The sequence below is a fragment of the Bubalus bubalis genome, chromosome 6 (genome assembly GCF_019923935.1).
Source record: "Bubalus bubalis isolate 160015118507 breed Murrah chromosome 6, NDDB_SH_1, whole genome shotgun sequence".
NCBI lineage: Eukaryota > Metazoa > Chordata > Mammalia > Artiodactyla > Bovidae > Bubalus > Bubalus bubalis.
This window is the reverse complement of record NC_059162.1, coordinates 101,041,491-101,068,009: the sequence shown is the minus strand read 5'-3', so window position 1 is coordinate 101,068,009 and position 26,519 is coordinate 101,041,491. Positions and strand designations below refer to the sequence as shown.

At 53.6% G+C, this 26,519-nt stretch overlaps 1 protein-coding gene and 2 long non-coding RNA genes across 9 annotated transcripts in view; 1 reads left to right on the top strand and 2 right to left on the bottom strand.

Moving 5' to 3' along the window:
* RNF220 (ring finger protein 220) overlaps positions 1-26,519 on the top strand; it is a 274,791-nt gene that overhangs the window by 237,181 nt on the left and 11,091 nt on the right. For 3 of the 7 annotated variants that reach the window (XM_025288861.3, XM_025288864.3, XM_044945090.2), the window contains exons 3-8: positions 251-383; positions 9,526-9,571; positions 13,060-13,161; positions 18,357-18,399; positions 21,634-21,755; positions 22,110-22,263. In XM_025288861.3, coding sequence (XP_025144646.1) covers positions 251-383; positions 9,526-9,571; positions 13,060-13,161; positions 18,357-18,399; positions 21,634-21,755; positions 22,110-22,263 — 600 coding nt within the window. Of the gene's footprint in view, positions 1-250; positions 384-9,525; positions 9,572-13,059; positions 13,162-18,042; positions 18,225-18,356; positions 18,400-21,633; positions 21,756-22,109; positions 22,264-26,519 lie in introns of those variants that run through there. The other 4 variants (XM_025288863.3, XM_025288862.3, XM_025288865.3 and 1 more) reach the window with 4 other exon arrangements.
* LOC123334132 lies at positions 350-9,065 on the bottom strand. Its single transcript, XR_006551932.2, has 2 exons — positions 6,632-9,065; positions 350-2,784 (listed from the first exon to the last, which is right to left on the bottom strand). It is a non-coding gene; the product is annotated as an uncharacterized LOC123334132 (long non-coding RNA).
* On the bottom strand, positions 11,643-18,020 carry LOC112585696. The gene is made up of 2 exons (XR_003110222.3): positions 17,441-18,020; positions 11,643-13,282 (listed from the first exon to the last, which is right to left on the bottom strand). It is a non-coding gene; the product is annotated as an uncharacterized LOC112585696 (long non-coding RNA).

Genomic DNA, 26,519 nt, shown 5'->3' with positions numbered 1-26,519 from the left:
ACACAGCATTGATTGCGTCCTGATAGATTTCCGAGAGGGGCAGCTGGCTGAGGAGGTGCTGTGCAGGGCCACAGCCTCTGGAGCTGCAAAGCGGAATAATGTTCATGGGCTCTGAGACCCTCAGGCTCTCCCTTCCTCCAGGACAAAGCCCTAGGAGATAGCAGAGGCTTGGGGTGGAGGATTGGGACGTGGCGTTTCTCTCCACGTATAGCCCAGCTTATATGTCTGTCTCTTCTTCTTCCCTCACCAGGTAAGAAAAAGGCAGCAGCACTGTTTGACAGCCAGGCCCCTATTTGCCCCATCTGTCAGGTCCTGCTGAGGCCCAGCGAGCTACAGGAGCATATGGAGCAAGAACTAGAGCAGCTGGCCCAGCTGCCCGCCAGGTAAGCCACCTGCCAGAGGCCTCCACTCAGGGCTCTGGCTACCAGGTCCCAGCCTCTCACAGGCGGCAAGACCCTGCTGCCATTTTCCACCTGGCTTTCAATCCTCAGCTCCTCCGGCTGAATGGTGCTGCCTTTCTCTTCTTACTCTGTTTCCAGAGATATGAGGAGAGTGAGCCTTAAGTCTCAAAAAGGCACAAGAGGACCTGGAAAGGGGAGGAGCCTCAGAGCAGGGTGATGGAAGCAGGGACTGGGACTGGCAGCTTCCCGAGAAGTGCAACCTGGGGTTGCCATCCACCTCCCCTATGAATCTCAAGGTGTGAAAGGTGACAACCTTGAGAACGTGCTCAGGCGTGTCTCCCTTGCTCCACCCCATCCTCATTGTCCCTGCCTGAAGGACTGGGTGGAGCCTCCTCCCAGAAGAGCCAAGGTTGTCAAAGGGAGCAGAGAAACAAATTACCCCAAAGCTTAGGGGTTTAAAGCAACCATTTCACGATGCTCATGGACTCTGTGGGGGTCAGGAATTCAGACAGAACACAGAGGGGGTGGCTTGTGTCTGATTCTCCCTGTCTGGGGCCCCAGCTGGGAAGGCTTGGTGGCTGGGAGCTGGGATCACCTGGCTCCTTCATTCACACGTCTGGTGGTTGATGTTGGCTGTCAGCAGGGACCTCAGCTGGGGCTGTAACCAAAGCACCTACACATGGCTGCTCCTTGTGGCCTGTGAGCATGATAGCTCACAGTGTGGCAGCTGAAAGCATGAAAGCAAAATGTTCCAGCCAATGAGATCGAAGCTGGATCACCTTTTATTAACCTAACCTCAAAAATCACTTAACTTCACTTCTGCTATACTCTCTTGGCAGTATTAGCCTACCCAGATTTTAGGGACGGGAACATGTACCCCACCTTTTGATGGAGAAGGGGCAAGCTCCTCTTACAGAAGAGCATGTGGGCTCTAGCCACTCTGGGAAATAGTCAGCCACTGGCAATAGCCTGCCCCACGATTCCCAGTCCAAAAACCTGGCTCAGTTCCAGTCAGCAGACTTGACTGATCCTCCTTCCTCTACCTTCTCACCTAACCCCCCATGCAGGGTGCAGGGGCCCAGAGGTGAACCAGAAATCGTCCCATGTAAGTTGGTGTAGCCACTATGGAGAACAGTATGGAAATTCCTCAGAAACCTAAAAATAGGATTACCATATGATCCAGCAATGCCACTCTTGGGCATATACCCAGACAAAACTATAATTCAAAAAGGTACATGCACCCCTAGGTTCATGGCACCACTATTCACAATAGGCAAACCATGGAAGCAACCTAAACGTCCAGCGAGAGATGAATAGATAAAGAAGAGGCAGTGCATAGACACAATGGAATGCTGCTGAGTCATAAAAATGAACAAAATAATGCCATTTGCAGCAATACAGAGGGAGCCAGAGATTATCATACTAAGTGAAGTTAGAAAGAGAATGACAAATACCATATGATGTCCCTTATATGTGGAATCTAAAATACGGAACAAATGAACTTATCCACAAAACAGACACAGACTCACAGACAGAGAGAGCAGGTGTGTGGTTGCCCAGGGGGCGGGAGGGAAAGGGACGGGCCTGGGATTTGGGGTTGGCAGATGCAAACGATCACATTTAGAATGGCTAAACAACAAGGTCCTACTGTGTAGCACAGGGAACTATATTCAATCTCCTGGAGTAAATCACAGTGGGAAAGAACATTAAACAAGAGTGTGTGTGTGTGTGTGTGTATAACTGGGTCACCGTGCTGTGCGGCAGACCATACTGTGTGTAGTGTGTACTGGCACAACGTTGCAAATCAACTATACTTCAATTAAAAGAAACAAATAAATGGTCCCACCCTCAGGAGCTCATAACAGGAGCAAGGAGAGCCAGGCATTAGCAACCCTGAGGGACGGAGACCGCTCTATGGGACAGACAGGAGCTGGGGGAGAAACAAGACGGTACTGAACCCCGCACAGAGCAGAGAAGGCCTCCTTAGGGAGCTGAGGCCTGGGCTGAATTGAAGGCCAAAACACTACTTATCTATTGCTGTGTTACAAATTCTCCCCAAACGTCATGGCTTAAAAACAGCAAACACTTAATATTTCACAGTTTCTGGGGGTCATCGATTCAGACACAGCTTAGTTGGGTAGTTGTGAGGGGGTGTGGCTTTTGGCTCAGGCTCTCAGGACACTGCAGCCAGGATGTCAGCCAAGGCTGCAGTCGTCTGAAGGTTCCACTGGAGCTGCAGGACCCCTTCCCAGGATGGTTCGCTCACACAGCTGTTGGCAGGAGGCCTCAGTTCCTCGACGTGCAGGTCTCTCCACAGGGTTGCTACAGTTTCCCTGAGACATGGCGGTTGACTTCCCACAGAGGAAGTGATCCAAGAGAGAGGCTAGAGAGGAAGCCACAATGCCTTTTATGATCTAGTCTGGGAAGTCATACACTATGGCTTCTAATATATTTTATTCTACTTACTAGAAGCAGGTCAGCAAGTCCAGCCCACACTCCACAGAGGAGAATTAAACACTGTAAGTTCTACCTCTTGAAGGGAAGTAAGGTGAAAGCTGCTCAGTCGTGTCCGACTCTTTGAGACCCCACAGACTATACAGTCCATGGGATTCTCTAGGCCACAACACTGGAGTGGGTAGCATTCCCTTCTCCAGGGCATCTTCCCAACCCAGGGATAGAACCCAGATCTCCCTCGTTGCTAGCAGATTCTTTACCAGCTGAGCTACCAGGGAAGCCTTAAAGGGGAGAGTACCAAAGAATTTGTGGGAATACTGAAAACTACCACAGAAGACTGTACTAATGATGATAATAATAGTCTTGTTGAATGCTGTGTGCCAAGAACTTTATACTAATTTATTCAGTCTTCACAAGAACCACTGGTGTGTGTGGGTGTGTGTGTGCGTGCACACGCGCGCACTAAATTCTTTCAGTCCTGTCCGACTTTTTGCAACCCCATGGACTGTAGCCCACCAGGCTCCTCTGTCCATGGAATTTTCCCAGGCAGGAATACTGGAGCAGATTGCCATTTCCTACTCCAGGGGATCTTCCCAACCCAGGGATCGAACCTGCATCTCTTGAGTCTCCTGTGTTGAGCAGGCCGATTCTTTACTGCACAACCTGGGAAGGGCTACCACTGGGGTAGGTAATAATTATTAACTCCATTTTACAGACGAGGAAACTGAGATACAGAGAGGTTAAGTGACTTCTCTAAGGTTGCACAGCCTGTGAAGTGGTAAAGATAAGGGGTCAAAACCAAGCAATCTGACTCTAGAGCCCACACTTTTAACCACTCCCCTTCCCCTCAACAACACACACCCAGGACTAGCCTAGAACAGAGAGGGGAAGCAACATCCTTCTGCAGTTGAGTTCCACACCTTGGCTATGCTGGAGTGCTTCTGGGTGGAGGACTTCCCAACAGAAACTGAGAACAGAGGCAGAGATGAAGGGACACCCGCCCCGCCCCGCGCAAGGGTCTGGAGAGTGGGGGCCCGAGCTCTTTCTGCCTCCTCACTGGGGGCCACACCACAGCCTAGCCCCTGTGGCCCCATCCACGCACTGCCCAGGGCACCCACTTGTGCCCACATAAGTGTTCCACCCGCTCCCGTGACCCTCCGGCAATCCCTCCTGCCCCACAGCCTCTCAGAGGGTCCCCTACTTTCACATCTTTGGCCCCGGTCAATTTCTCCGCTCCCCGCCCCCCAGTCTTTACGGGTGCCCCAGCCCTCACCGTTAGCTCACGCGTCCCCCACTTCTGTGCCCCTCGTGCCCAGGCCCAGCCCAGCACCCCCTAACCCCTGGTATGTTTCCCCCCTCCTCAACCCGGTGTCTGACAGCCGGACAGCGGGATCTGCACAGCAAGTGAAATTCCCGTCGGATCGATAAAGCCGAAGCGCTGGCGGCGACGGGTCGATGGTTTTATCTGTCTCGGCCCCGCCGCGCCCGGCGCGCTGACAGTCCGACCGGCCGGCAAAGGCGTTCAAGGGCAGCCGCGCCCGCCGCCCCCTCCCCTCGCCTATACGCCCCCCCTCCCTGCGGCCGCTGCGCCCACCGGACTGCAGGCTGGACCTCCCCGCCGCCGCCCTCGTGATTTATCTGGATTTTTAATTGGAAAAAATTTGCGAATTAATTGATTTCAGGAACTTGCCAATTAACATTGTAATTGGGTGCGTGATAAATTCCCAAGGAGCATGTCAGCTCCCTCCGGGCTGAGGGCCGTGGCGCCCGGGTGGGCGGGGAGGGCCCCCAGCCTTGGCTGCCCTTGCCCCGCCCCTGCCCGCTCTCCGGGAGACCAGAGGGGAGGAGAGGAGGTTGGGAGGGCTCGGAGACTCCCTCCTTCCTCTTCCCCACCTCAGTTTCGACCTGACAGGGGCCTTTGACCAGGTTATTTCACAGACGGGGAAACCGAGTCCTGCAGGAGGGCAGAGCCTGTGCGTGCATCGCTCAGAGTGTTCTGGGCAGAACCCAGGTGAGGGCGTCCCCAGTCACTGTGGCCTCCCCAGCTCTCTAGTCCGCCCCTCTGTCCCCTTCTCGGCTCCTGTCCTTTCTTTCTTTTCCTCTCCTCTCCAGCTGTCCCTTCCCCCTCTCACCCTCCCTTTGCCCCCACTCCCACCCCCTTCCCTCAGCCTGGCCAGCTCCTGAGTCTGTGGATGCTGCTGCCAGGGTGCCCTTCCTTCCATTGCCCTCCCACAGAGTCAGTCCCAGAGGCGCTCCTCTGGGTGGGCCTGGTTTGCGCTCTCTGGCCCCTTCTGCCCAACAGCACAGAGCATGCCCCCCACATAGCACGCTGCTATTTTTAGACACACCTAAGGGCTCACACTGGTTGGGCTTCCCTGGTGGTTCAGCTGGTAAAGAGTCCGCCTGCAATGCTGGAGACCTGGGTTCAATCCCTGGGTTGGGAAGATCCCCTGGAGAAGGGAACAGCTACCCAGTCCAGTATTCTGGCCTGGAGAATTCCATGGACTGTATAGTCCATGGGGTCACAAAGAGTCAGACACGACTGAATGTCCCAAACTAGGGCTGGCTGGTTTTCACAGACACCAACACAAATGTATGTAGACAACATATAGTCACACACCCTCCCCCATTCCAACACAGATACATGTGCTCACACCTACCCCCTCAAAGAACCACTTCCCACGGATGCTCGTCCCCACAGGCACACAGGCAGATAGACCCAGGAAGACGAGTCAGAACTTCTGCTGGCAAAGCACTCACACTTCTCAAAACACTTGTACATTCGAGATCAGAGGCAATGCCCCCACACACTCCCTCACCTCATCCTCTCTTTACCCCTTTCAGTCCTGCACAGGCATTCCAACTGACCCCAGGATTCAGCTAGCTGGACCAAGAACAGCAAAGTTAGATTGGGGACAGATAGTGGAGAGCCTTCAGTGCCAGAGGGTCACCTTAGAGTGGGGGAATTAGAATATCTGTGAGCTGGAGAAGCTTAATCAGAGAACTGAGCTGTAGGAGAATCGCTCTGGAGGTGGCATGGAGCAGAATTTGGGGGTAGAAGCAAGGAAGCAAGTGAGGAAGTTAGGCAGGGTCCAGGGGACAGATGATGAGGCTCACCTAGCACAATGGCAGTGGCAGTGGGAACAGAGAAGAAAGAATGGTGAGAGACTGGTGGGGGACTAAGCAAGATAACTTAGCTGATTACTTGTGGGGCACTTACTGACTTCGCTTTCTGACTTGACTCACAGGAACGGTGTCGATAGTAGAGAAGCAAGTATCTGAGGGAAGGAGGAGACTGTAGACAGAGCTCTGGGTGCCCTGAGCTTTCTCTGGGATGGTGATAGTGTGGACGTGGACAGACAGACAGACTGGCAGGACATAGATGGGAGCTGGAGATCGACAGGCAGGTTGGACAGTGGTCCCCAAACTTCTCTGTGGCCCTCAGACAGGAGTTTCTACCCAGAAATAGCAAAGAACCTTGGACTCTTTCAGAGATCACACAGAACTGAAACTGAGGCTTGGCTTGGAGGGCCCTGAGCTCAGAGACCTTTTTCTGGAGGCTTCCTCAGCCACTCTGAGATCTGGTTTAGTCAGTGTTTTAAAGGGGCTGGAAGGAGCCAGAGGGAGGCTGGGTGACTCTAGAGGAGAGGCGGGGTGTGGAGATGGCAGTGCCCCCACCCCTACTTAAGCCTTATTTAAGGCCGGCCTCGGTGTTTGGTTGGGTAATGAACTAGATAAACAATTCCCCAAATAGATTAAAACGAAGTGTAACTTACAAAGGCGGCTGGTGATGATGGTTTATTCCCGGGCAGCACACCATTTCTTTATTTCCAAGGATAATTCAGTGTAAATCACCTTAATTAAAAGTGTCAGCCCAGCCCATGAATATTGTACTTAGGAACGCGTTTCCTGGGTCCCAGTTATAATTTAAAACCCATGGATCACTAGGCAGCGAGTGACTGAGAAGGGAGGAAATCGTTGGGGGCGGGCTGTGGAAACTGGGAGGGACGAAGGCAGAGCCGAGTGGATGGGCTGGGCGGGAGCCTGGCTGCCAGCGGCTGGGGGCTCAGAGCTCTCCTCTCCAAGGTGGGCCCCTCGCCAGACTCCTCTCTCTGGGGGAAGCAAGCACACTTGGAGGTAATCAGGTTGTTGGAGGAAAGGTAGGGAGGGAGGGGGGAGGGGGGTGCTTGCTCTGGGAGAGGGAAGGAGTCTGACAGTCCAGCTGGAGGGAAGGTGAAGAGGATTGCAGGAAAAGACCCAGAGGACTGGCCAAGGGAGAGGCTGGACATCCTGGCCCTGAATGTCTTCATTTCTGTTCACCGGCAGAGTAAACAAAAGCTCAGAGTCAGCAGGGCCCTCCCCAAAGTGGAGACAGTAAAACAACTCAGACCTCAGCCCTCCATCCTGAGTGTCTTTAGGAGGCAGTGGGGCCAACAGAAAAGCAGCACTCTGGACTCTGTCAGATAGGAACGCAAATCCCAAACCCTGCCTGGGCTGTGTGAGCAGTGAGGTGTCACCCAGCCCACCAGTCAACTCAAGTTTTTGTGAAGATCAAAGGGATGACACACTTGAAGCTCCTAGCCCATGCCTGTCACGTGTGGTGGGTGCACAACAATTGTTCAGTCTTTCCTCTTCCATTTCACCCTGATTCTGCTCAGAAAACACTCAGACCTCAGTCCAGGGGCCTGGTGGGAACAGTGTCATATAGTAGATGCCTCATTTCTCTCGCTGTAGGTCCAGGAATGGGGCTGGTAGCAGGGCGACAACAGCATTTGTTAGCGGAATGAAGGAAAGACAAAAGTAACAGACTCACATCTAGTTGTTCCTTAATGGCAGCTCAGTTTCCTCTCTGTATCCCTTGTGCCCGGATCAGGAGCAGGAACATGGGGACCACTTATGAACAAAATGCCACTGAATGGAACCCAGTTTGGTGGTCTCTTCCTGTCTGTGATGCCCCCACTGTGTGATCAGACAGGCAGACAGCTGGTTTTTTGTTTTCTTTTTTTAATATTTTGGCCACATCATGTGCCACGCAGGAGCTTAGTTCCCTGACCGGAAATCAAACCCACAACGCCCCCCTACCCCCACCACAAGCTATTTTTACACTCAGATCTTAGTCTCAGCCTGCTGCCAAGCTACCGGCCCCTTCACTATGACGTACGTGTCTGCTTCTGTGGGTATGTCCATGTACGGCTGCATTTGTGGCTGCCTGAGTGTTGGGCGTGTGGCAGCACACGTGGGTGTCTGTACCTGTGCATGCTTGTGTGAAGGTGGGCACGTGAGCAGCTCTTCATCCGGGCCTGGGTGACAGTTGTGAATGTCTTTAAGGACACGGCCCTGGGAACACGACTCTGCCTGCGCCTCTGTGTGCATGTCTGAACCTCGGTGTGACCACACGTTGACAGAATTATAGAGACAATGGATATGTGCGTATCCGCCTTTACACCGGGGTTTCTCAACCTCAGCACTATTAACATTTGGGCTGGGTAGTTTTTTGTTGTGAGGGGCTATCCAGTACCCTCTAGGATGGTTAATCCCCTGTACCCACTACATGCCAGGAGAAAACTGCCCGCTCCCAGCTATGACGATCAAAAATGTCTCCAAGTGTTGCCAGTTGTCCTCTGGGGGGCAAATGGCCCTGGATAGAGAACCTCTACTTTATCCAGCTCTGCCTATGCCTTTGCTCACATATTAGGTGTGTCATGCCTGTCCCTGTGGATGTTCCGTGTCCACACGGCCTGCGTGTGCCCGGGTGTCTGCCCTGGCTGTGTCTTCTGTGCTGTATGGATCTCTCGGGTGTGCTCTACCTGTACTGCTTGTATGTGCATGGGAACCCTATGGGAATGCGCTGTTTCTGCCTCCCGCCGTGTTCCAGCTGGCGCCTGTGTGTGCGTTTGTGTGCATGTGCTAGCACATGCGTGAATGTGTGAGCACAGATGTGGTGAGCATAGAGGGGGCAGCAGGGCGGGAGGGACAGGAACAGGGATATTAATGTTTCTGAAGTGGATCTGATTTGATACGTCTTGTTCCATTGTCAGCATCTGTTTAGCGGGGATTTGTAATACTTTGTGGCTCTGGATCACTCATGCTTAGCGCTGGGATGTGGCCTTGCATACCAATTTTGTTATTAAACACAGTCCTCGCCTCCCCCACAGCCCATCCATCACCTCCCCCACCCCGGCCCCCGCCTGCTCCGAGCCACCCACCATATTTCAGGGCCCAGCTCCCGCCCGCCCGCCCGCCGCGCCCGATGCCGGAGGGCCTGGGGCTGACAAATTGAATCAGGAGGAGATCATTCCTGGCCTAACGCAGTTTGCCGCATGTTGGAGGGAGAAGTGACAAGAGCCATGGCAGTTCCATCACCCCCCTCCCATAGGAGCTGAGTGTAGGCTGGGGACAGGGGATGGAGGGGAGGGGCAGGACAGGCGCAATCCTCAGGGCTGACAGCATGGGTCAGGTGAAGCCCCTTCCCTCAGATCCACAAGACAGCCTGCCACGCCTCGTGTCTGTCCCCCCGCCCGGGAGCCAACTCTGGCCCCTGACCCCGGATGGAGGCTGAGCCGAGCTGGGCAACGCTGGCTGTCTTCTCCCCCTGGGGTCTTCTTGCTGTTCTCTTGCATGCCCTGGGCAGCAAGTGGAATGGTCACCCTGTTCTCTTCTTTCTTGGCAGCAAGAATTCCCTTCTGAAGGATGCCATGGCTCCAGGCACCCCCAAGGTAGGTGGACAATTGTGTGTTTTTTCCTACCCATCCTAACATAGGCCCACCCAGAACTGGTTCCTGAGAAAAAGGAGCTCTTCTTGGATCCCCAGCTGTCTTCAGGGTTTGATCGTCAGCCTGGGGTCTCGGGCTGCCCTGTGCACTCGAGCACATGCATGCAGTCTGAGTGGGAGCTGGAGTATGCTCATCTGACTCCCTCCTCTTCCAGTCAAGATGGGGTCAAAGCCAAGAATGAACCGGGGGAGTGGGAGACCCAGACACTGTAAGTCTGGAGAGACTCAGAAGGAGGAAGGTGAGCTGCAGCAGGTAAAGAAAAATATAGACATGCAGATCAAGACAGCTGGTACGGGGCCTTACAAAGCCAGCCCATGGGATGAGTGCATGAGCTTTGTCCTGAGGGCAGCAGGGAGCCAGAGAGGATGTGGGGCTCATTTGAGACCATCTGACTCTCTGAACAGACACTATGAAAGGGAAGCTTGAAAACATCAGATGGAGAAAGGAAGAGTGAAGGACAGGGGCTCAAAAAAGGGGCCAAAGGCCTCAGCAGGATGGCATGACTCGAACCGAGAACTCTCATAGGTGGCCACAGACGTAGACGGTACTGCGTCCTCAAGGGGGATGATGTTTTGAAGGAGTGGGGACCTGGGGAGGAAGACTAAACCCTTACCAAGTGTCCCCTTTCCCCCACCCCTCAGTAAGGTGGCATCCTATCTTAATAAATTCTCACAATGACTTGTAAAGGCAGGAATTCTCAGCCCTTTCTATAGGGAGTGAGGAATGAGTGGATGAAACTTACTTTCTGGCCATGCCACAGGGCTTGTAGGATCTTAGTTCCCCAACCAGGGGATGAACCTGCACCCTTGGCAAAGTGCAGAGTCCAAACCACTGGTCCACCAGGGAATTCCTCAGAATGGATGAAATCAGTCAGTGTGTGTGGAGCGATTAGAGCAGAAGCCAAGAACAGAGTCTGGGACTCCTGTGGGGGCGGGGTCAAGAGAAGGCCCCAGAGCCACGGAAGGAGCAGAAGAGGAACAGTGATGAGTAAGGAGGGGCACAGGAGAGCATGGTGTCCTGGGGCCCTAAGGGAAAAAAATCTCAAACCGTCTGGGGTAGTCAGATGTCAAACAGGAGGGCTGGAGAAGGAGGCTGTTGTATTTAGATGTCTTATAGGTACAGGTGACCTCTGAGAGGGCACTTTTGGGAAAAGGAGCCAGAGTGAAAATATTACTTCCAGGGGGTTGGCCCGTCTCCCCTGCAGGCCTGTCTAAAGGAGTGGACTCCACCTCCATGCACTCAACACAGCAAGGTAGACAGAGGAGTGGCAGGGGACCTAGCCCAGGCCTGGACAGATGCAGGCCCTGGCCAAGAAAGCAAAGCCCTCCCAGCCCTAAAGGGAGAAGATGTGGGGGGAGAAGTCACACTGGCTAAGCCTAGCCCAGCCTGCAGTCTTCAATGGAGACAGGTCACCAGGTCAGGCACAACCACTGACCTGACACCTAAGCGTGGCTGGCAGGGCTGAGGACTTGACCCGTGAGGCCTCTGTTCAAAGCACAAACACACACAGACCACATTCATACTTGGTTCCCCGCATGCACCGATGCACACCCACTCACCTACCCATAGCCCATCAGAATACTTACACAGGAAATCTTAAACATGTGCGGATTCCTGCAACCACCACCGTCTGGATTATTGATAATCAGATTCGGAGGCAATGGCCACCACTTACTCACTTCTAGATATAAGTTCATGCCCCAAAGCTGAGGGTTTCAGGGTCTGTCTTGCGCCTTGACCAAGGCTTTAGGGAAGCAGGTCATGGGTGGAAGAGGCATGAGGTATAAGGTTCAAGCAAGAGACTGAGAGGACAGGGAGAAGGAGGGAGGGAGGAGGAGGAGAGGGCGAGGGGGCCTCAGACAAGATTGATGGCCTCGTTGCCATTAAGAAAAAAATTAGCCGGTGGCGGCTATCATATTAAAGGGTGAAGAAGCCGTGAATTATTTTCTTAAAGATCTTATCGCTTACAATGATAATTTTACCTTCCAAAAGGCCACTTTTAATGAGGCGAAGAGCCAGGCAAAAAGTCATGATTTAATGCTGGGATTTTTTTTTCAAAACACATTTTACTGCTTTTTGGTCCATGTTTAAAAAGCGCCAGTGACCTTTTTTTATTCCGTTTGCCCCAGGTGTAATTCTGAGGCCTCTCAGGGCTTCTAACCTAGAGAGAATGAGAGAGCACGCGCAAGCAAATGAGCTCAAGCTTTCTCCTGATGGAGGGGCGGGGGCCCCACAATGTTGTCCCTCCTCAGCATCCTCCTTGGGACCAGAGGAGGAGGACATTGCCTGAAAGCCCACCTCTTCTCTGAGCTGGGAGCTGAGGCACTCACTAGGCCTCCCACTGGGCCAGGGTGGGTGAGGAAGGGGCCCCAAGTTGCAGGGAATCCCACCCCAGGCCCTGCCCGGCCTCCTCCCCGATCCAGCTCCTGGGCTGAGGCCGAGTCAGGGAGCCCTGCCAGACCAGCAGCTGCCCCCTCCCCTCCCAGGGCCCTCAGGCGTGAGGATGTGCAGCGTGGCCACCGCATGCGGGTCACATCCTAAGGCTCAGTCGGAGATGAAGGATAAATGGCTGCTCCATCTTTCCCAGATTGCTTTCTTTGGGCTGTCACTGGCGATTTGGCATGGTTTTCTAGGCTGGGGAGGCCTCCGAGGGAATTGTATGCTTCCGGCTCAGAGCTGTGCAGGCTGGAGAAGGTGGGGGGTGGGGGGGCGCGGGAAGTATGGATTGCTTTCAGGCCTCCAGGCCCCCAGTTTGCAGCTGAACAGGCCTTGGCACAAGCCAGCAAGAACAGGCTGAATGTGCCATGTGGTATTTAGAATTGTGGAGCTCGCGCAGTTTAAAGCAGACAGTTTATTAATCTAAACTGCGGCGTATGTAGAAGAGGCCATGCGGGATTGACACGGGGGGATTACTTTTGCTGTGGTTTTTGCTGGGGTCACCGCCACAGCACAGGGAGAAGTGGAGCCAATGCACATCCCTAGTTGCATGGAGGAAACTCATACATACTATTTAATTTACTGTCTCCATAGCGGGGCTGCCACCAGCCTGTATTAGGGGCAAGCAGAGTGGCAGGGATGTGGCTCTGCCCCAACCCTTTAGGGTCCCAGAGTCTCTGCTCCCTACGGGAGAACAAAGCCTATACAGCCTCAGCCCCCTGGGAGGCCTGCCCCACAGGGACAGAGATTAGTTGGGGTGGAGGAGACTGGACCCTCTCCAGGGGCTTCCACCCATCCCCAGGATCAAGCCATCCTCTCCCACAACCAGACTCCGGGGCCTGACCACATGCCTTTAGAATCTCAAGTGTAGCCTCCACCCCCCTGCTCTCCTTTTCTCTGCCCCCCTCCTAAAAGCGCCATAGGACCCAACACCCTAGGGGATGGACTGTAGGTCTCACTCAGCCTGAGGCCATGTGTCCTTTTTCTTCTTTCAGTCCCTCTTGTTGTCTGCTTCCATCAAGAGGGAAGGAGAGTCTCCGACGGCATCACCACACTCATCAGCCACCGACGACCTGCACCACTCAGACAGATACCAGGTGAGCAGGGCAGGCTGGGCACTTGGATGAGTCCATCAGAGTTAACCCAGTTAACTCCTCCTCTCCCCAGAAGACGGGCAGGGGACTGAACTGTGTTTGGTTCCCGTTGCGTCTAATGACCCTAAGTGAACCAGAAGGCACAGGTGTCATGGAACGTGTCTTACACAGATGGACTTGAGGGAGAGATGCCAAGGTCACCTGGGCCTGGGTGGGCTCTTCAGAAGCATCCCAGCCATCTGCCCTCTAGGGTTCAGTGTCATCAAGGACCCAGGGATGTGGCCCAGCATCACCTAAAGACTTCACACTTCAAAAACCAGAATCCCCTGAGCAAAGAGCCATCAATTCTGCCAGACCATAGTGTTGGGCATGGTGGGGGTAGAATACTGCCTGTGAGTGCCTTGGGCAAACAGGATAGGAATAACCATACAGTCCTCAAGCAGCAAAGCAGGAGGGGACTTAAGGGGAACATTCCAGCTTATCCAGACCTTCTTTGTGGAGGGAAGGAGAAAGGGCTTCCCTAGAAGCTTGTGTCTGAGAACAGACAGAGCCCCACCTGCAGGAGCCCGTCAGAGGGTGTAAGCAGAGCCTGCTCCAAGGAACGTGTGCCTGAACGGCAGTGGGGCTTCTCAGGGAGCCATGATGTGAAAAGAGAAACGCAGCCCTGACTAATGCAAAGAAACAAGGTGGCAGGGACCTGTCATCTCGGGCAGGGAACCAGGGTCACTGCTGGCACTCAGGAAGCCTTTCCTGGAATTTGAGGTCTTCTCTCTGGGTGCCTCTTCCTCCCCACTGACACAGCCTGGCATCAGGTACAGAGCTTGGTGAGTGAAATACCACGTACAGACTGTATACCAGCTTCCACTGGCACCTCCTCTGTTCGATGCTTCTGTATGCGACTCAAAGTACAGAGCCCAAAGTTTCAGCTCTGAGGAGGGATCCCTACTCTTGTGACCCCTAGTTTAAGAAAGGCACTCAGTCCTCACCTAGACAATCCTGCTTCAAGATGGAGCAACGACCCAACTTGAGGGAATTCTGGGATAGGGAGATAGGGCTCCATCCCAGAGAATTCCACTCCCAAGGGAAACAGAGCCCTGCCTTTGGAGGCTCTTCTGTCTACTTCAGCCACAGCATCAGCCCCACTATTTGCTGAGCCAGGGAGAGGAACCATCAGGCACAGATATGGCACGCTAGACACAGGCTAAGTGTGCTAAGGAATGGCACCAAGGCCTCCAGGGCCATACACGTTGATTTAGATTCAACCTGTGTTTCCAGCTTCCATTCCTAATACTGCCTTCTATGAACCCTGTGGTCTATGGTCGCCAGATTAATGCTAACCACTCCTTGACTGTGCCATTCCTTTCTTGCCTCTGTGTGTTTTCACACATGCTGTTTTTAATGGGATTATTTTACCCCACCCTATCAAATTTCTATTTATTCTTCAACAAACTGCCCCAATCTCCACTGCTCTAGGAAGCCTTTCTGGACTAGCATTCTCTTCTCATGACCCCTGTGTGTCCCTGTCATTGCTCTGATCACCCTATACTGTGATCACCCATTTAATGTTTCCGTTATCTGCTGCTGCTACTGCTGCTAAGTCACTTCAGTCGTGTCCGACTCTGTGCGACCCCATAGACGGCAGCCCACCAGGCTCCCCCGTCCCTGGGATTCTCCAGGCAAGAATATTGGAGTGGGTTGCCAGTTCCTTCTCCAATGCATCAAAGTGAAAAGTCAAAGTGAAGTCGCTCAGTCGTGTCCAACTCTTAGCGACCCCACGGACTGCAGCCTACCAGGCTCCTCTGTCCATGGGATTTTCCAGGCAAGAGTACTGGAGTGGGGTGCCGTTGCCTTCTCCGTTCCGTTATCTACAAGTATATAACAAGCCATCCCCAAACTTAGTGGCTTGAGACAACTTTGATTTCTCATGATTCTGTCGGTTGACTAGACCTTTCCTCATTCATGAAGCTCATTCAGCTGGAGGACTAGCTGGGCTGGAAAGTCCAAAATGGCCTCACCACATGTTGAGAGATCAGGGATCTTGATTTTCTTCCATATGGTCTATCATCCTCCAGTAGGTTAGACTGACTGCCTTACTTGGCAGTCTCAGGGCAGTGTCATGCCAAGAGGGTGAAGGCCAAAGCTGCAAGGCCTCTTGAGGCCTAGACTCTACAACTCACCCATCACTTGGCAGAGCAAGTCACAGGGCCAATACATAATCAAGGGATGAGGAAATGCAGCTTGTGATAGGAGGAACTGTGAAAAGTTGTAAACATACTTTATCTATCATGAGACTCACTCTTGCATTAGATTGGGGTTGGGGGGTTCTCTCTAAGGCAAAAACGTCTTATCCTTCTTTACTCCCTGGCTTTACTCAACCATGTATCTAGTACTCATGCTCAGTTCAGTGTCCTTGCCTTTAAGGGGTTAGATTTGCAGATAGATAATTTCTAAGTACTTTAAATGCTATGCGGAGAAGGCAATGGCACCCTACTCCAGTACTCTTGCCTGGAAAATCCCATGGACGGAGGAGCCTGGTAGGCTGCAGTCCATGGGGTCGCGAGGAGTTGGACATGATTGAGTGACTTCACTTTCCCTTTTCACTTTCATGCATTGGAGAAGGAAATGGCAACCCACTCCAGTGTTCTTGCCTGGAGAATCCCAGGGACGGGGGAGCCTAGTGGGCTGCTGTCTATGGGGTCGCACAGAGTTGGACACGACTGAAGTGACCTAGCAGTTAAATGCTATGATGGGAATGTAAATAAGTTTCTAGGAGAGCACAGTGGAAAGAGAAAAATCAGAATAAGATTCACAGAGGAGGTAATGACTGAACAGAATGCGCAGGAGTTCACTTTGGTGGACAAGGAAGAAAAGATATTCCCGACCAAGGCAACACTATGTGCAAAGGACACAGGTGTAACACAGAATGATGTATCTGGGGACCCACCAGCAGCTCAGTTTTGTTAGAATGTAAAACACAAGGGGAACTGGTAGAAGGTGAAGCTCGAATTCCCTGATCTATACACAATGCCTGGCATGTAGTAGTTGCTCAATTATGTTGTTTAAAAAAAATCCTCAAACTTGGCTTTGAAATCAGAGGGGACTGGTTTCTGCTTTGGATTCCCATTTACTTAGCCCCTGCTGGGTTACCTAACCCTTTAACCATTACCTCACTTTACCCTCATAGCAACTGTGCAAGCTAGGATTCATTGCCCCAATTTATTGCTAAGGAAATGGAGAAGGGGCCTAGAGAGAAGTGACTTTTCTAAACACACATACATGTGAAGAACCAAGTCAGGCTGAGTCTGTCTGGCCCTGAATCCTAGATCGCTCCCCAGCCCTCCAGTGGGCTCAGGAACTTCCCTCATAAACATCCTCCTCTCCTTCCTACGGATTTCTTCTGCATGCCAGACCCTGTGCTGGGTGACTGCATGGAGATGAGCTCCCAGGGAGAAGGGACAGGTCCAAACAATCAAAATATCCAAATTCAAAGTGAAGCCAAGGGACTGTGAAAACTAAAGAAGCAGCAACTAACCCAACATTGGGGGAAATGTGAAGTCTTCCCACCCAGAGTCCTGTAGGATGAACAACAGTTAACCAAGCAGGGAATACAGGTGCATGGAGAATCATCTAGCCCAGAGTGCAGAGTATGGAGTGCTCAGAGAGCTACAGGTAGCTCTGCAACGCTGAGTGTCAGGAAGGCCAAAGGAGAGAGCAGGAATGGTAGAAGAGGAGTCGGGAGAAGCAGGCAGAGCAGATCAGAGATGACCTGTATGCAGATCATCTCAGTGGAGACCCACTGAAAGATTTAAAGGAGAAGAAGGAAAGAGGGTCAGTTTTGCATGATAGGAAGATCACACTGCATGTAGTGTGAAGGACAGGGTACAGAGGAAGCTGGAGATCAGAAAGCCAGAAGGGTGACAGCTGCAAATTTAGAGAGCTCAGGAAGATTATGATACAGCAGTACATCCCAGAGAGGCATAGCGACTGAAGAAACACACAGGGATGTCTTGCCTATGCCAAGTTCTGTGCCGAGCTCTGGGTTCACTCATGACTCACACAAGGTCCCGTCCCTGGAGTGGTCTGATAAAAATCTGTATAAGCCATACTGAGGGTAGAGATTGAAGTAGAGAGGAAATGATAGTTTTCAAACAGGTCTAGAAGGATAAGTAGGAGATACACAGAGGTGGAGATTAGAAGGTTTAAAAGACCTTTAAAGGTAGACTCTCGGAGAGAAGAATTGAGCGCGAGAAACTGAAGGAGGGTGGGATCAAGGACGACTCACTTTCAAGCTTCTGGTGTGGGCACACCAGAGTAGATGGTGGTATCCCGTTAGGAACTGAGAATCCTGGAGGAAAGCACTTGTTTGAGGGATGCTGGGTTCCAACTCGTGGGTGTGCGTTACCAGTAGCAGCTCCAGGGGTTGTCCAGAAAACAGCTGAAATGTTTGGAATCCTCTAGGGTCCAGACTGCTGGGGGCTGGACAGTTGGGACTTACGGTGGCACGACCCGCGGCGACCAGGAAGTCCTACGCCACCTCCCCAGCAAAGGGGTAGAGGCGCGGGAGGCGGGAGCCGGGCGGGGCTCCGGGACGGAAGAAGCCCCGCGCTAAGAAGGGGCGTGGAGTTGGGTGGGAGGACCTCGCAGCCGCTAAAACCGGGGCGGGCTGGTTTTGGCGGGCGGTGGGAGGAACCCCTGGGCGGCCTCAGCCTGTTGCTGCCCGAGTGCGAGCAGCTGTTTCCTGGTCCTGGTCCGGCAGACCCACCCCTCCACCCGCCACTTCTTGAACTTTCACCCCCGGCGCGCGACGGCGGCGGGTCACATGATCAAGGCCAACATGGCCGCCGCCGCCGCTGGGAGCTGAGGTGCCGCCGCCGCCGGGCAGCCAGGGGGAATCCGCCCGCATCGCCGCCCTCGCCGGCCGGGCGGCCGCGGGGCCCGGAGCGCCGGAGGCCGGGGCTGGGGCGGCACCGCGCGGCGGCCTCCGGGGCCCGCTAGAGCAGCCCCCGGCGGCTATGCCGAGGGCCCGGAGCGGCCGGCGGAGCAGGGGGGCCGGCGGGAGGGAGGAAGTAGGTTTGTTTACGGGCTGTTTGGGGCGGGGCAGGCCTGGACCGGGGTCCGGGGCTGGGGCGGGGGCTGGGATTCCCGGCCGCGCTGACGCTGTCTTCTCTTTTTTGCATCTGCCCGGGATTTTCTCCCAGACCTTCTTGCGAGTGCGAGCCAACCGGCAGACCCGACTGAATGGTGAGTCTTGCGCAGCCCCTCCCTTCGCCCCACCCCCGGCCTCCTCCCTCTCACTGCCTGCAGCTCTTGGCTCGCCTGGGTCTCTTTAACGTTAGGGCCCGTTGGTTTCCTCGCAATCACAGCGCCTCAGTATGTGCCGACCGAGGCTGCCGCCCTCAGTTTCCCCATCTGTTTAATGGAGGTGATGGTTGCCAGCTCTTGCGTGAGCCTCTCTAGGCCTTGAAGAACCCTGGGGGGCAATAAGTGGCAGAGAATGAGGAACAAGCCACACAATTCCTCTTGGGAGCTCCGCTTTGAATTTGCAAACTGCTGGGACCTCACTGTACAAGCCGGCAGGGCGCTGAGAATGTTTTTCTTCCAGTTTTTAATCAGTGCCCAGTCGTGTGAATACAGCCTCTCTGCTGAGACTTGACAATGCAGTGAGATCTGGAGTTCCCACGGCAACAGGAACTAACTCATCCCAGGGCTCTTTGAGTTATCAGTCAGCCCACATTTCACAAAGGTGATCAGCGTGGGCTCAACAGCTCTTAGAGGCCTTGTCTGAAAGCACGCTGCGTATGCACTACCTAGCAGCCGCCCCCCCCCCCCCCCTTTTTGGATTCAAACCTCTGGAGCATTCCTGTTTGCTGAACAAACTGGATGATCTAGTTTTTTGTGCCGACTAGGGTGTGGTATATCTGGGGGTTGGCTGTAAGGGGCTTGGGGGTCTCTGGACCAGCTGGTAAGGCCATCGATGTTCAAGATCCCCAGTTCCTGCCACTTGGTTTCTGCTGCCAGGCTGAGCCCCAGATTGGGAAAAGGAGAGCATTTATCATGGGCCAGCCCCATGTTAAGCGTCTTTATCATAACTGAGAGGGAGTGTTAACACTCGTTTTGTAGATGAGGAAACTGAGGCTGGGACAGGTGAAGTGATTTTTTGAAAACCACACAGCTGGGATATAGCCGAGCCATGGTTTGAACCGGTTAACCCACTCTAGTATTCTTGCCTGGAGAATTCCATGGACAGAGGATCCTGATGGATTATATTATAGTGCATGGGGTTGCAAAGAGTCGGACAGACTGAGCGATAAACACACACCTACCTCCAAAGCCTGTGCTGCTTGGACCATGCCATGCTGCCTCCTTGGCAATACTTTGACTCTTCCTGATAGTGGAAGCTTCCAGGTAGGGAACATACTTTTCCCTATCATGCTTTAGTAAGCTTAGTTTAGGACTTAGAAGATGGATGGCAAGAAAATAACCAAACCTGCCTTGCTTATCTAAGAATTTCCAGGTGATGCCCAGTCCATCAGGGTGCTTTCCTGGGACCACAAGGAGTTTTCTGGCATGAGTGGCTTGGGCGAGGAGAGCATCTAGTGTCCTAGCTTCCTTGGCAATCCTGTGAGATTCACCTCTTTATTCAATTTATCAGTGTCTCTCATCGTCTCCTTCTTACCAGAGAGGCATTCCCTCCGGCTCTAGGCAGGTTAGGGGATGCACCTTTGTACCGGAGCACGGCTCCATACAGCCTTCTCGAACTCTGAGAGTCACTTGCTCAATGCCTTTCTGGTATCTGGCATCCCTTCTCCACCCCAGCCCTGGCTCTAGAGTGTCAAGGTGGCTTGAGCCTGAGATTCCAAGGGTTAGGGCAGTCAAGGTGAAAGAGTCTAGATCTTTGTCCACAAAATCAAGTGGGCACCAGAACATGGTCACATCTGTAGTGAGAGCAGCGGAAACAGAGGAGATGGGCCAGGCTGCAGGCAAGATTTCTCAAACTCCATGCTCAGTCCTTGTGGGATGGTGGCTTTCCTGTTGATTTGGCTCTTGCTAGGGCTGCTCTATTCTGGAGTAACTCCCTGCTTCAGGCCCTCAACAGGCAGGAGCTGGGGTTCCAAGTGCTCCCCTAGCACACTCACAGGATCCGTCTTTGTTGATACTGATCAGCTGGGGGCACTCTTGGGACAAGAGAGCCTTTGAAGCTATGGAGTAAGGCATGGTTTCCTCTCCTGCCTTTGCCACTTTTTAGCTACCTGGGCGACTGCCTGATTGAGCTTTAAGTATCTTTATCTGGAAAAATGCTTAATACAACCTGGTTTCCAGATATAGAATAAAATGAGCTTCCTTGTGTAAGGCAGTTAAATCTTACACACAGCTAAAGCTCTAAATTGTAACTTATCAACTGTCACCTGCATCAGTGTTCACCATTGTCTCACTCCCTAGCCTGCATTGATGAGCCTTCCACTAGCGTCAGTATCCACAAGAAAGTTCTTTCTGGTCTTGCAGTGGGGAACCCTTCCTTCCTTGGCTGGCTCCACCCCCGCCCTAATCAGTCTGGTCTCCAAGTGGCTAGCTCTGCATCAACGGAGGGGATAGAGGGAACAGAGTCCCTTGTTTTGACCCCTTCCTGCTTCAGTGACAGGAGGGCTGCAGAGAGGGATTAGTGAGCTAATTAGAAATGATTGCATCTCTCAGCATTAATTAGCAGTGCTGTGGGCTTGCAGTGTGCACTTTGGAATTGAACCCCCTGTGGGACAGCATGGCAGGCAGCCCTCTGCCTCGGGGGCCTGCCAGCCTCTCTTCACTGATTAGAAATGATGGAACAGGTTCGGGTAGGCACAGTAAGGGCTACCCTCTCAGGATATCCTGGGCTCTCTGACTAGACCCTCTGTACCTTTATGACTGGGCCTCGATCTCCTCTTCTGTAAAATGGGACCAGCAGACCTGAGAAAAATCCTCCCAGGGATGATTCTATATAGGAGACTGAGGGCTGTACCTCAGGCCTGCTGGCCCAGGAACAAAATGGTTTTAACTGATAAGTGAACAGCTGGCCAAATCAGGCCCCTGGAGAGACCTTAGATTCTAGCCAAGAGGTGATCTCTAAAGTTGTGTGTCTTGACTCTAAAAAAGCCTGCGTTCTTGGCCTTCTGGGGAGATACCTAGTAAGTACCAAGGGGAGCATCTTTGCTCACTGGACTCAGTTGAGCACCGCAGGTAGGCAACTGTGGGTTGAGCTTGAGCCAGCTGTGGCCAAAGAGTTGGACACTCGGCTGGCCTAGCACCAGTCTCCTCCCCAGGCGCTCGTGGCAGGGCCCAGACCCCAGAGGAGCTGAAGGTGCTGCATAACGAGGGCACGATTGGGCGTGAGCCAGAGGGCTAATGGGTGGGAGGAGGTCAGGATGTCAGTCCAGCTGGGACCTTGGGAGCTCCAATGACCGTCTGCCTGTTCTGTGCTTTGGTTTTGGTTTCTCCATGCAGCTCGGATTGGGAAAATGAAACGGAGGAAGCAAGATGAAGGGCAGGTATGTCCCCTGTGCAGCCGCCCCCTGGCAGGATCGGAGCAGGAGATGAGTAGGCATGTGGAGCATTGCCTTTCTAAGGTAGAGGGGCCATCACCACCTACCCCGCCCCCTTCCCCTGACTCTAGCCGCTGACTGCCTCCAATCTCTGGGCTGTTGGGGTCTCCACGTGGTCTCAGCAGCTGCTTCTTCTCTGTTCTTTGCCCTCTTCCTTTGCTTTCACTCTCCCACTCCTCCCCTGGGGCTCCAGTGGAAAATTATTGGGAAAAAGCCCAGGTCTTTGACCTCTCGATTGGTTTACTTCCAAGGAGCCCTAGAGCCGGGGGCCTGTGGGGCACACCGCAGCTGGGGGCCTGGGCTGTGCCTTCCTCGCAGGCCCTGGGGAGCAGGTAGGGACGACCTGGGACCCGCATGATCCTGCTCTGCTCTTCACAGAGGGAAGGCTCCTGCATGGCTGAGGACGATGCCGCGGACATCGAGCATGAGAACAGCAACCGCTTTGAGGAGTATGAGTGGTGCGGGCAGAAGCGGATACGGGCCACCACTCTCCTGGAAGGTGGTTTCCGAGGTACAAGCAGCCAACACCTAGGTAGTGGCGCTGTGGCGGCCAGGCCTCTGCTGGGTAGCCATCTATGGGAGCCAAGAGGCCAGGGCTGGTGGCTGGTCATCCATTCAGCCACGTGGGAACTGCTGCTGGCAGGGCTTCTTTGTGACTGTGCTGCCTGCCTGTGATGTGCATATTAAAATGGATGTATTTGGGTGGGGAAATGGAATTGTGAGGCTGCAAGCTAGGAGTGACGAGGGGGGCTCTCCGCCTCGGGTGATGCATTGAAGGTGACAGCCAAGCCGCGTTAGCACCTGCATAAAATATTAAAGGGACGGTTATGCATTTATCACTCCATCCCTCTTAAGGCTGATAAATGAGAATCCAGCAACCTGCTGTACACCTCCAGCACTGGGGGCCCCGAGGGCTTCCAGGCAAACACATTGGATTTTCCTCCTCCTCCTCCTCAGCCCCACGTCAGGGAAATCAGTTACAGAGGAGAGTGAGTTATGGCAAAATTTGACCTCCCATGAGCTTCATTGGTGAATCTAATTTTAGCTGTGATCCCATCCCTTCTCCCTGGGTGCTCTCTGCCCTGAAGCAAGAGGGGCCTGTGCCCAGCTGCTCCTGCTTCCCTTGGACTCGCTGCAGAGGGCTCCGCAGGGACCTCCCCAGCTCCACTGCCCACCTGGATCCTTGGAGATACATGGTTTGGCCCAATGGAAGTCCCCCATCTCCACCAGGTTAAATAGCAGACTGGTAGGAACCCAAGATCCGTGTCCTCTTGATGCTTCCTGCCTTGGGCAGGGTGAAGGGGGAGCTGTCTTGCCTCCCAGCCTCCAGCTCACCGCTCTTCTGTGCACGAGCACAGCTGGCACGGCAGCTTGTGGTCGTTAAGTGAGCCAGTCTGCTTCCCATCTGCCTCCAGTTCTCTGGGCAACACCCTTGGGAGTAATGCTGTGTCTGGTCCCTTGGGAATAGCGCAGCAGCTGAGAGGAGGGTCTCTGCCTCACTGGGGCTACGCTTCTAGGGCTGGTGATGAGAAGTGGTCCCTACAGTGCCGTCCAGGGCAGACTGGCTACATGAAGAGGCCACAAGCCCAGGTGTGGCATTATGCCTCGGGTCCTCTCTCACACTGGCAAAATGTAAATGAGAAAGGTTAATCAGACCAAACTGAGGACTGAGCTAGAGAATGTCCATTTGCCATTTCCCTCTGGTCCTGTTCTAGAGTTTCTGGGCCCAAAGAGCCCCGAAGCCAGGGATCCTGTGACTTGTACTCACAGGTGTCCCTGGCCAGTTCCGGGATCCCGCTCTGGGTTTGCTCTGTTCGTGGCTGCAGGTTTTCATGTCTTCCATTGCTGTGGCAACTTCTTGGTCAGGTTACTTGGCCCAGAACTGGACCTGATGGCTTCTGGGCTCCAGACAAGGCTTAGGAAGATGAAGCCGCATGGGGCCTGCGCATACGACCATGGATTTCCCAGGCCCTGGGACCTACTTGCAGAGCGGGTGTGAGGGGCTCTTCAGCCCTGGGCGGGTGTCAGTTTTCACTGAGTGTTTACACGGTGAGGTTGTTCCTTTCAAGAATTCCTGAGAGGAGTTCAAAGGGGGGTTTTTCTTTGAGCGATTTGGAGAGCGAGAATGAGAGTGAGACTTGAAGAGGGAACAGGGGCCGGAGGTGCCTTTATCTGCAGAGAATTGCTCCGGCTTTCCTGATAGAAGCTGCTGCCGCCTCTTAAACAGCTTAGTGCAGTCAAAAGACAGACAGACTTGAAAGGCTGTTTTACAGCGAGATCAGCAGGGGCCACGAGGCAGAGAGCAGGGCGCAGTGGAGCGGAGGAGGCTGAGGCTCCTCGGTAGGGGGGTGCTATCAAAGGAGGCCCTAGCTGATCCTGACCGCCTCTGCCCCTGAAACCTTGTCTGCAGAAGCTGGCCATCTGTCAGTCTGCCCTTCTTGGCCAGGACCGAGAGGCCCCAACTCTTGGGGGGTTGGGTGTGGCCCCGCCAGGCGGCCTGGTGTCAGTGCAGCGCATTGATCGCCCGCCGGGCGGGCTGGGCCGCAAGCCGGGCAGCGCGTGCTTAATGTGATTGAAAGGCAGTTAAAATGGCGGTGACCTTTTCAGGAGGAATTAGATTGCCTGCCAAGACCGGTTAGAGGGAGTGATAACGCCGGTTGAAGAAGCTGCCCGGCCAACTTCACAGAGAGGGAGCAGAGGCAAGATGAGCAGGCGAGCAGCGAGGCCCATTTAAGCCGCACTGTGCGTGCTGACAGAACAGAGATTGCTGTCCTTGTTAGATATGAAAGAATTGAAGAATTGCACATAAGTTCCTGTATCTGATCATCACCTGTCCCTCCTCCCAGACCAGGGCCCCTTAGTCATCCTCAGCATGTCTTCCCACCAGGCCCAATGAGGGCTGGTCTGGTGGAGCAGATGAGTTCCTTTGAATGTAATGTGCCGTGGAGCCAATGAACAAGCAGGGATTTTTGGTGGGACACTTGACTGAGGAGAATAGGCCTTGGAGATGGGACCTTTGATTACTGAGACCCTGAGAGGTCAGGCCTGGGAGGGCTTGGAATTGGTATTGTAGGACCGAATGAAGGATCAGACAGAACAGGTAAGGACTGGAATAGGTCCAGGTAGACGTGGATTTTCAAGAGCCTAAAAGAAGAGATACTGAAAGGTTTCAAGAGAGTAGTCTGAAAGAAACGTTTGTTTAGGAAGCATGGTGGCCTTCTCAGTTCTAGGGGACACCCTGGGCTGTGTGCGTAAGCTGCGGGTTGTCCTCTCTGAACCTTGGGTTTGCTAGCCTGCTGGTGCTGTTTCTCCCCACTCAGTTATAATTGCATAAAGGGCGGTGCATAGACCGTAGTGCTTCACCAACATCTCCCTAAAAGAGTTCAGCATTAGGGGGAGAAAAGATGCTCTTCAGACACCCCATGCCAGCCCTGGGCAGAGCAAGGGGCCTCTAGGTTGGGCCACAGTGGGAACCAATTATACAGCCCCTGGGGACAAACCTGCGCCTTCCTGTAGTCAAAGGAGGTGTGTGACGAAGGAGCCCGGCTTTCCTCATTGCCTATCTCCAACTCCTGGTCTCGGACAAGAGACTTGTGATGGGAGCCTTGATCCTTCCCCTGTCTTGTTTGCCAGTGAATGTTCACTTAGCTGGATTAGGGGAGCCTGGAGCTCATTATCTCTGGGATGCACAGGCTGGAGAGAGGACATGGAACGGTTGGCTTCAGGTGACGTGACAGTGATGCAGTGGGCATTTGGGTGACAAGGTGGAGAGATTTCCCAGGAGGCGGCAGGAAGTGGAAGGTGCTGCAGCTCAATCTTTGAGCCCTGGAAGGAAATGCGTCCCTGGAATCCAGCATTGAGCCCCTTTGAATCAAACAGGTAGAAGGGTAGAGACAGGGACGCTACTAAGAGAACCCGCTGTCCAGGCCTCTATCCTGCCCCGATCTTCGCCTAGGGACTGCATCTTACTTGAGTACTTGCCTTGGATTTAGACTGGCTCCATGTGGCCTGGAATGAGATGCCATGGAGAGGAAAGGTGGGGCAGCTGTGGTGCAGATCTGTTAACTGACTGTTGCTTGGTAAAACTTCAGATTGTGGGTCAAGGGGTTGAGAGGTGTTGTGAGTCCAGGGCTGGGAGAAATTGGCCTGGCCTTAGCTGCTGCCTCCTTCTGCATGTTGATTTCCTAAAGATGGGAGCCCCAGATTCTCAAAATGTTCCCCAGGGAGCCCTGCTGCCTGGTACAGTCAGTGACGGGTGCTGGAACAGCCAACTGCCAGAGGCAGTCTTGGAACGGAGTGTGTCCAGCCTGCCGCTTTCTACCTCCTTACCACCCTGAGTTAGAACTTGTTTGGTGGGAGGAGCAAGGACGGGTGGCAAGGAGCAGGGCACCTTCTGTCCCCTGTGGCAACTGACGGGGATTTAATCGCCTTTTGGAAACACAATTGTTAAGCCGGGACAGAGGGAGTACAGGCAGAAGGAGCAAGTATCAATGGTTTTAAACGGCGTCTGTCTCTCTGTGCCTCTCCTGACGTGAGGCAGTGAAACGCGTTATCGAGGAGGCCCGGAAAGTGGCTAAGTGCGTTTGACACACGCCAACTCCCTGCCTCCACACTGGATAATTGCATTGTCAACTGTTCAGCGAGGTGGCAGGTGACACTGCAGGCCGATTGATTGTCCCGCATCGCAGCTCCCCAGACTGTCAGCTCCCCAATCGATGGCGTTTACACAAGACACCGTAACTGCATCTGTAACTAATTCCAGTGTAAAACTCTCCGGAAGCTGCTGCT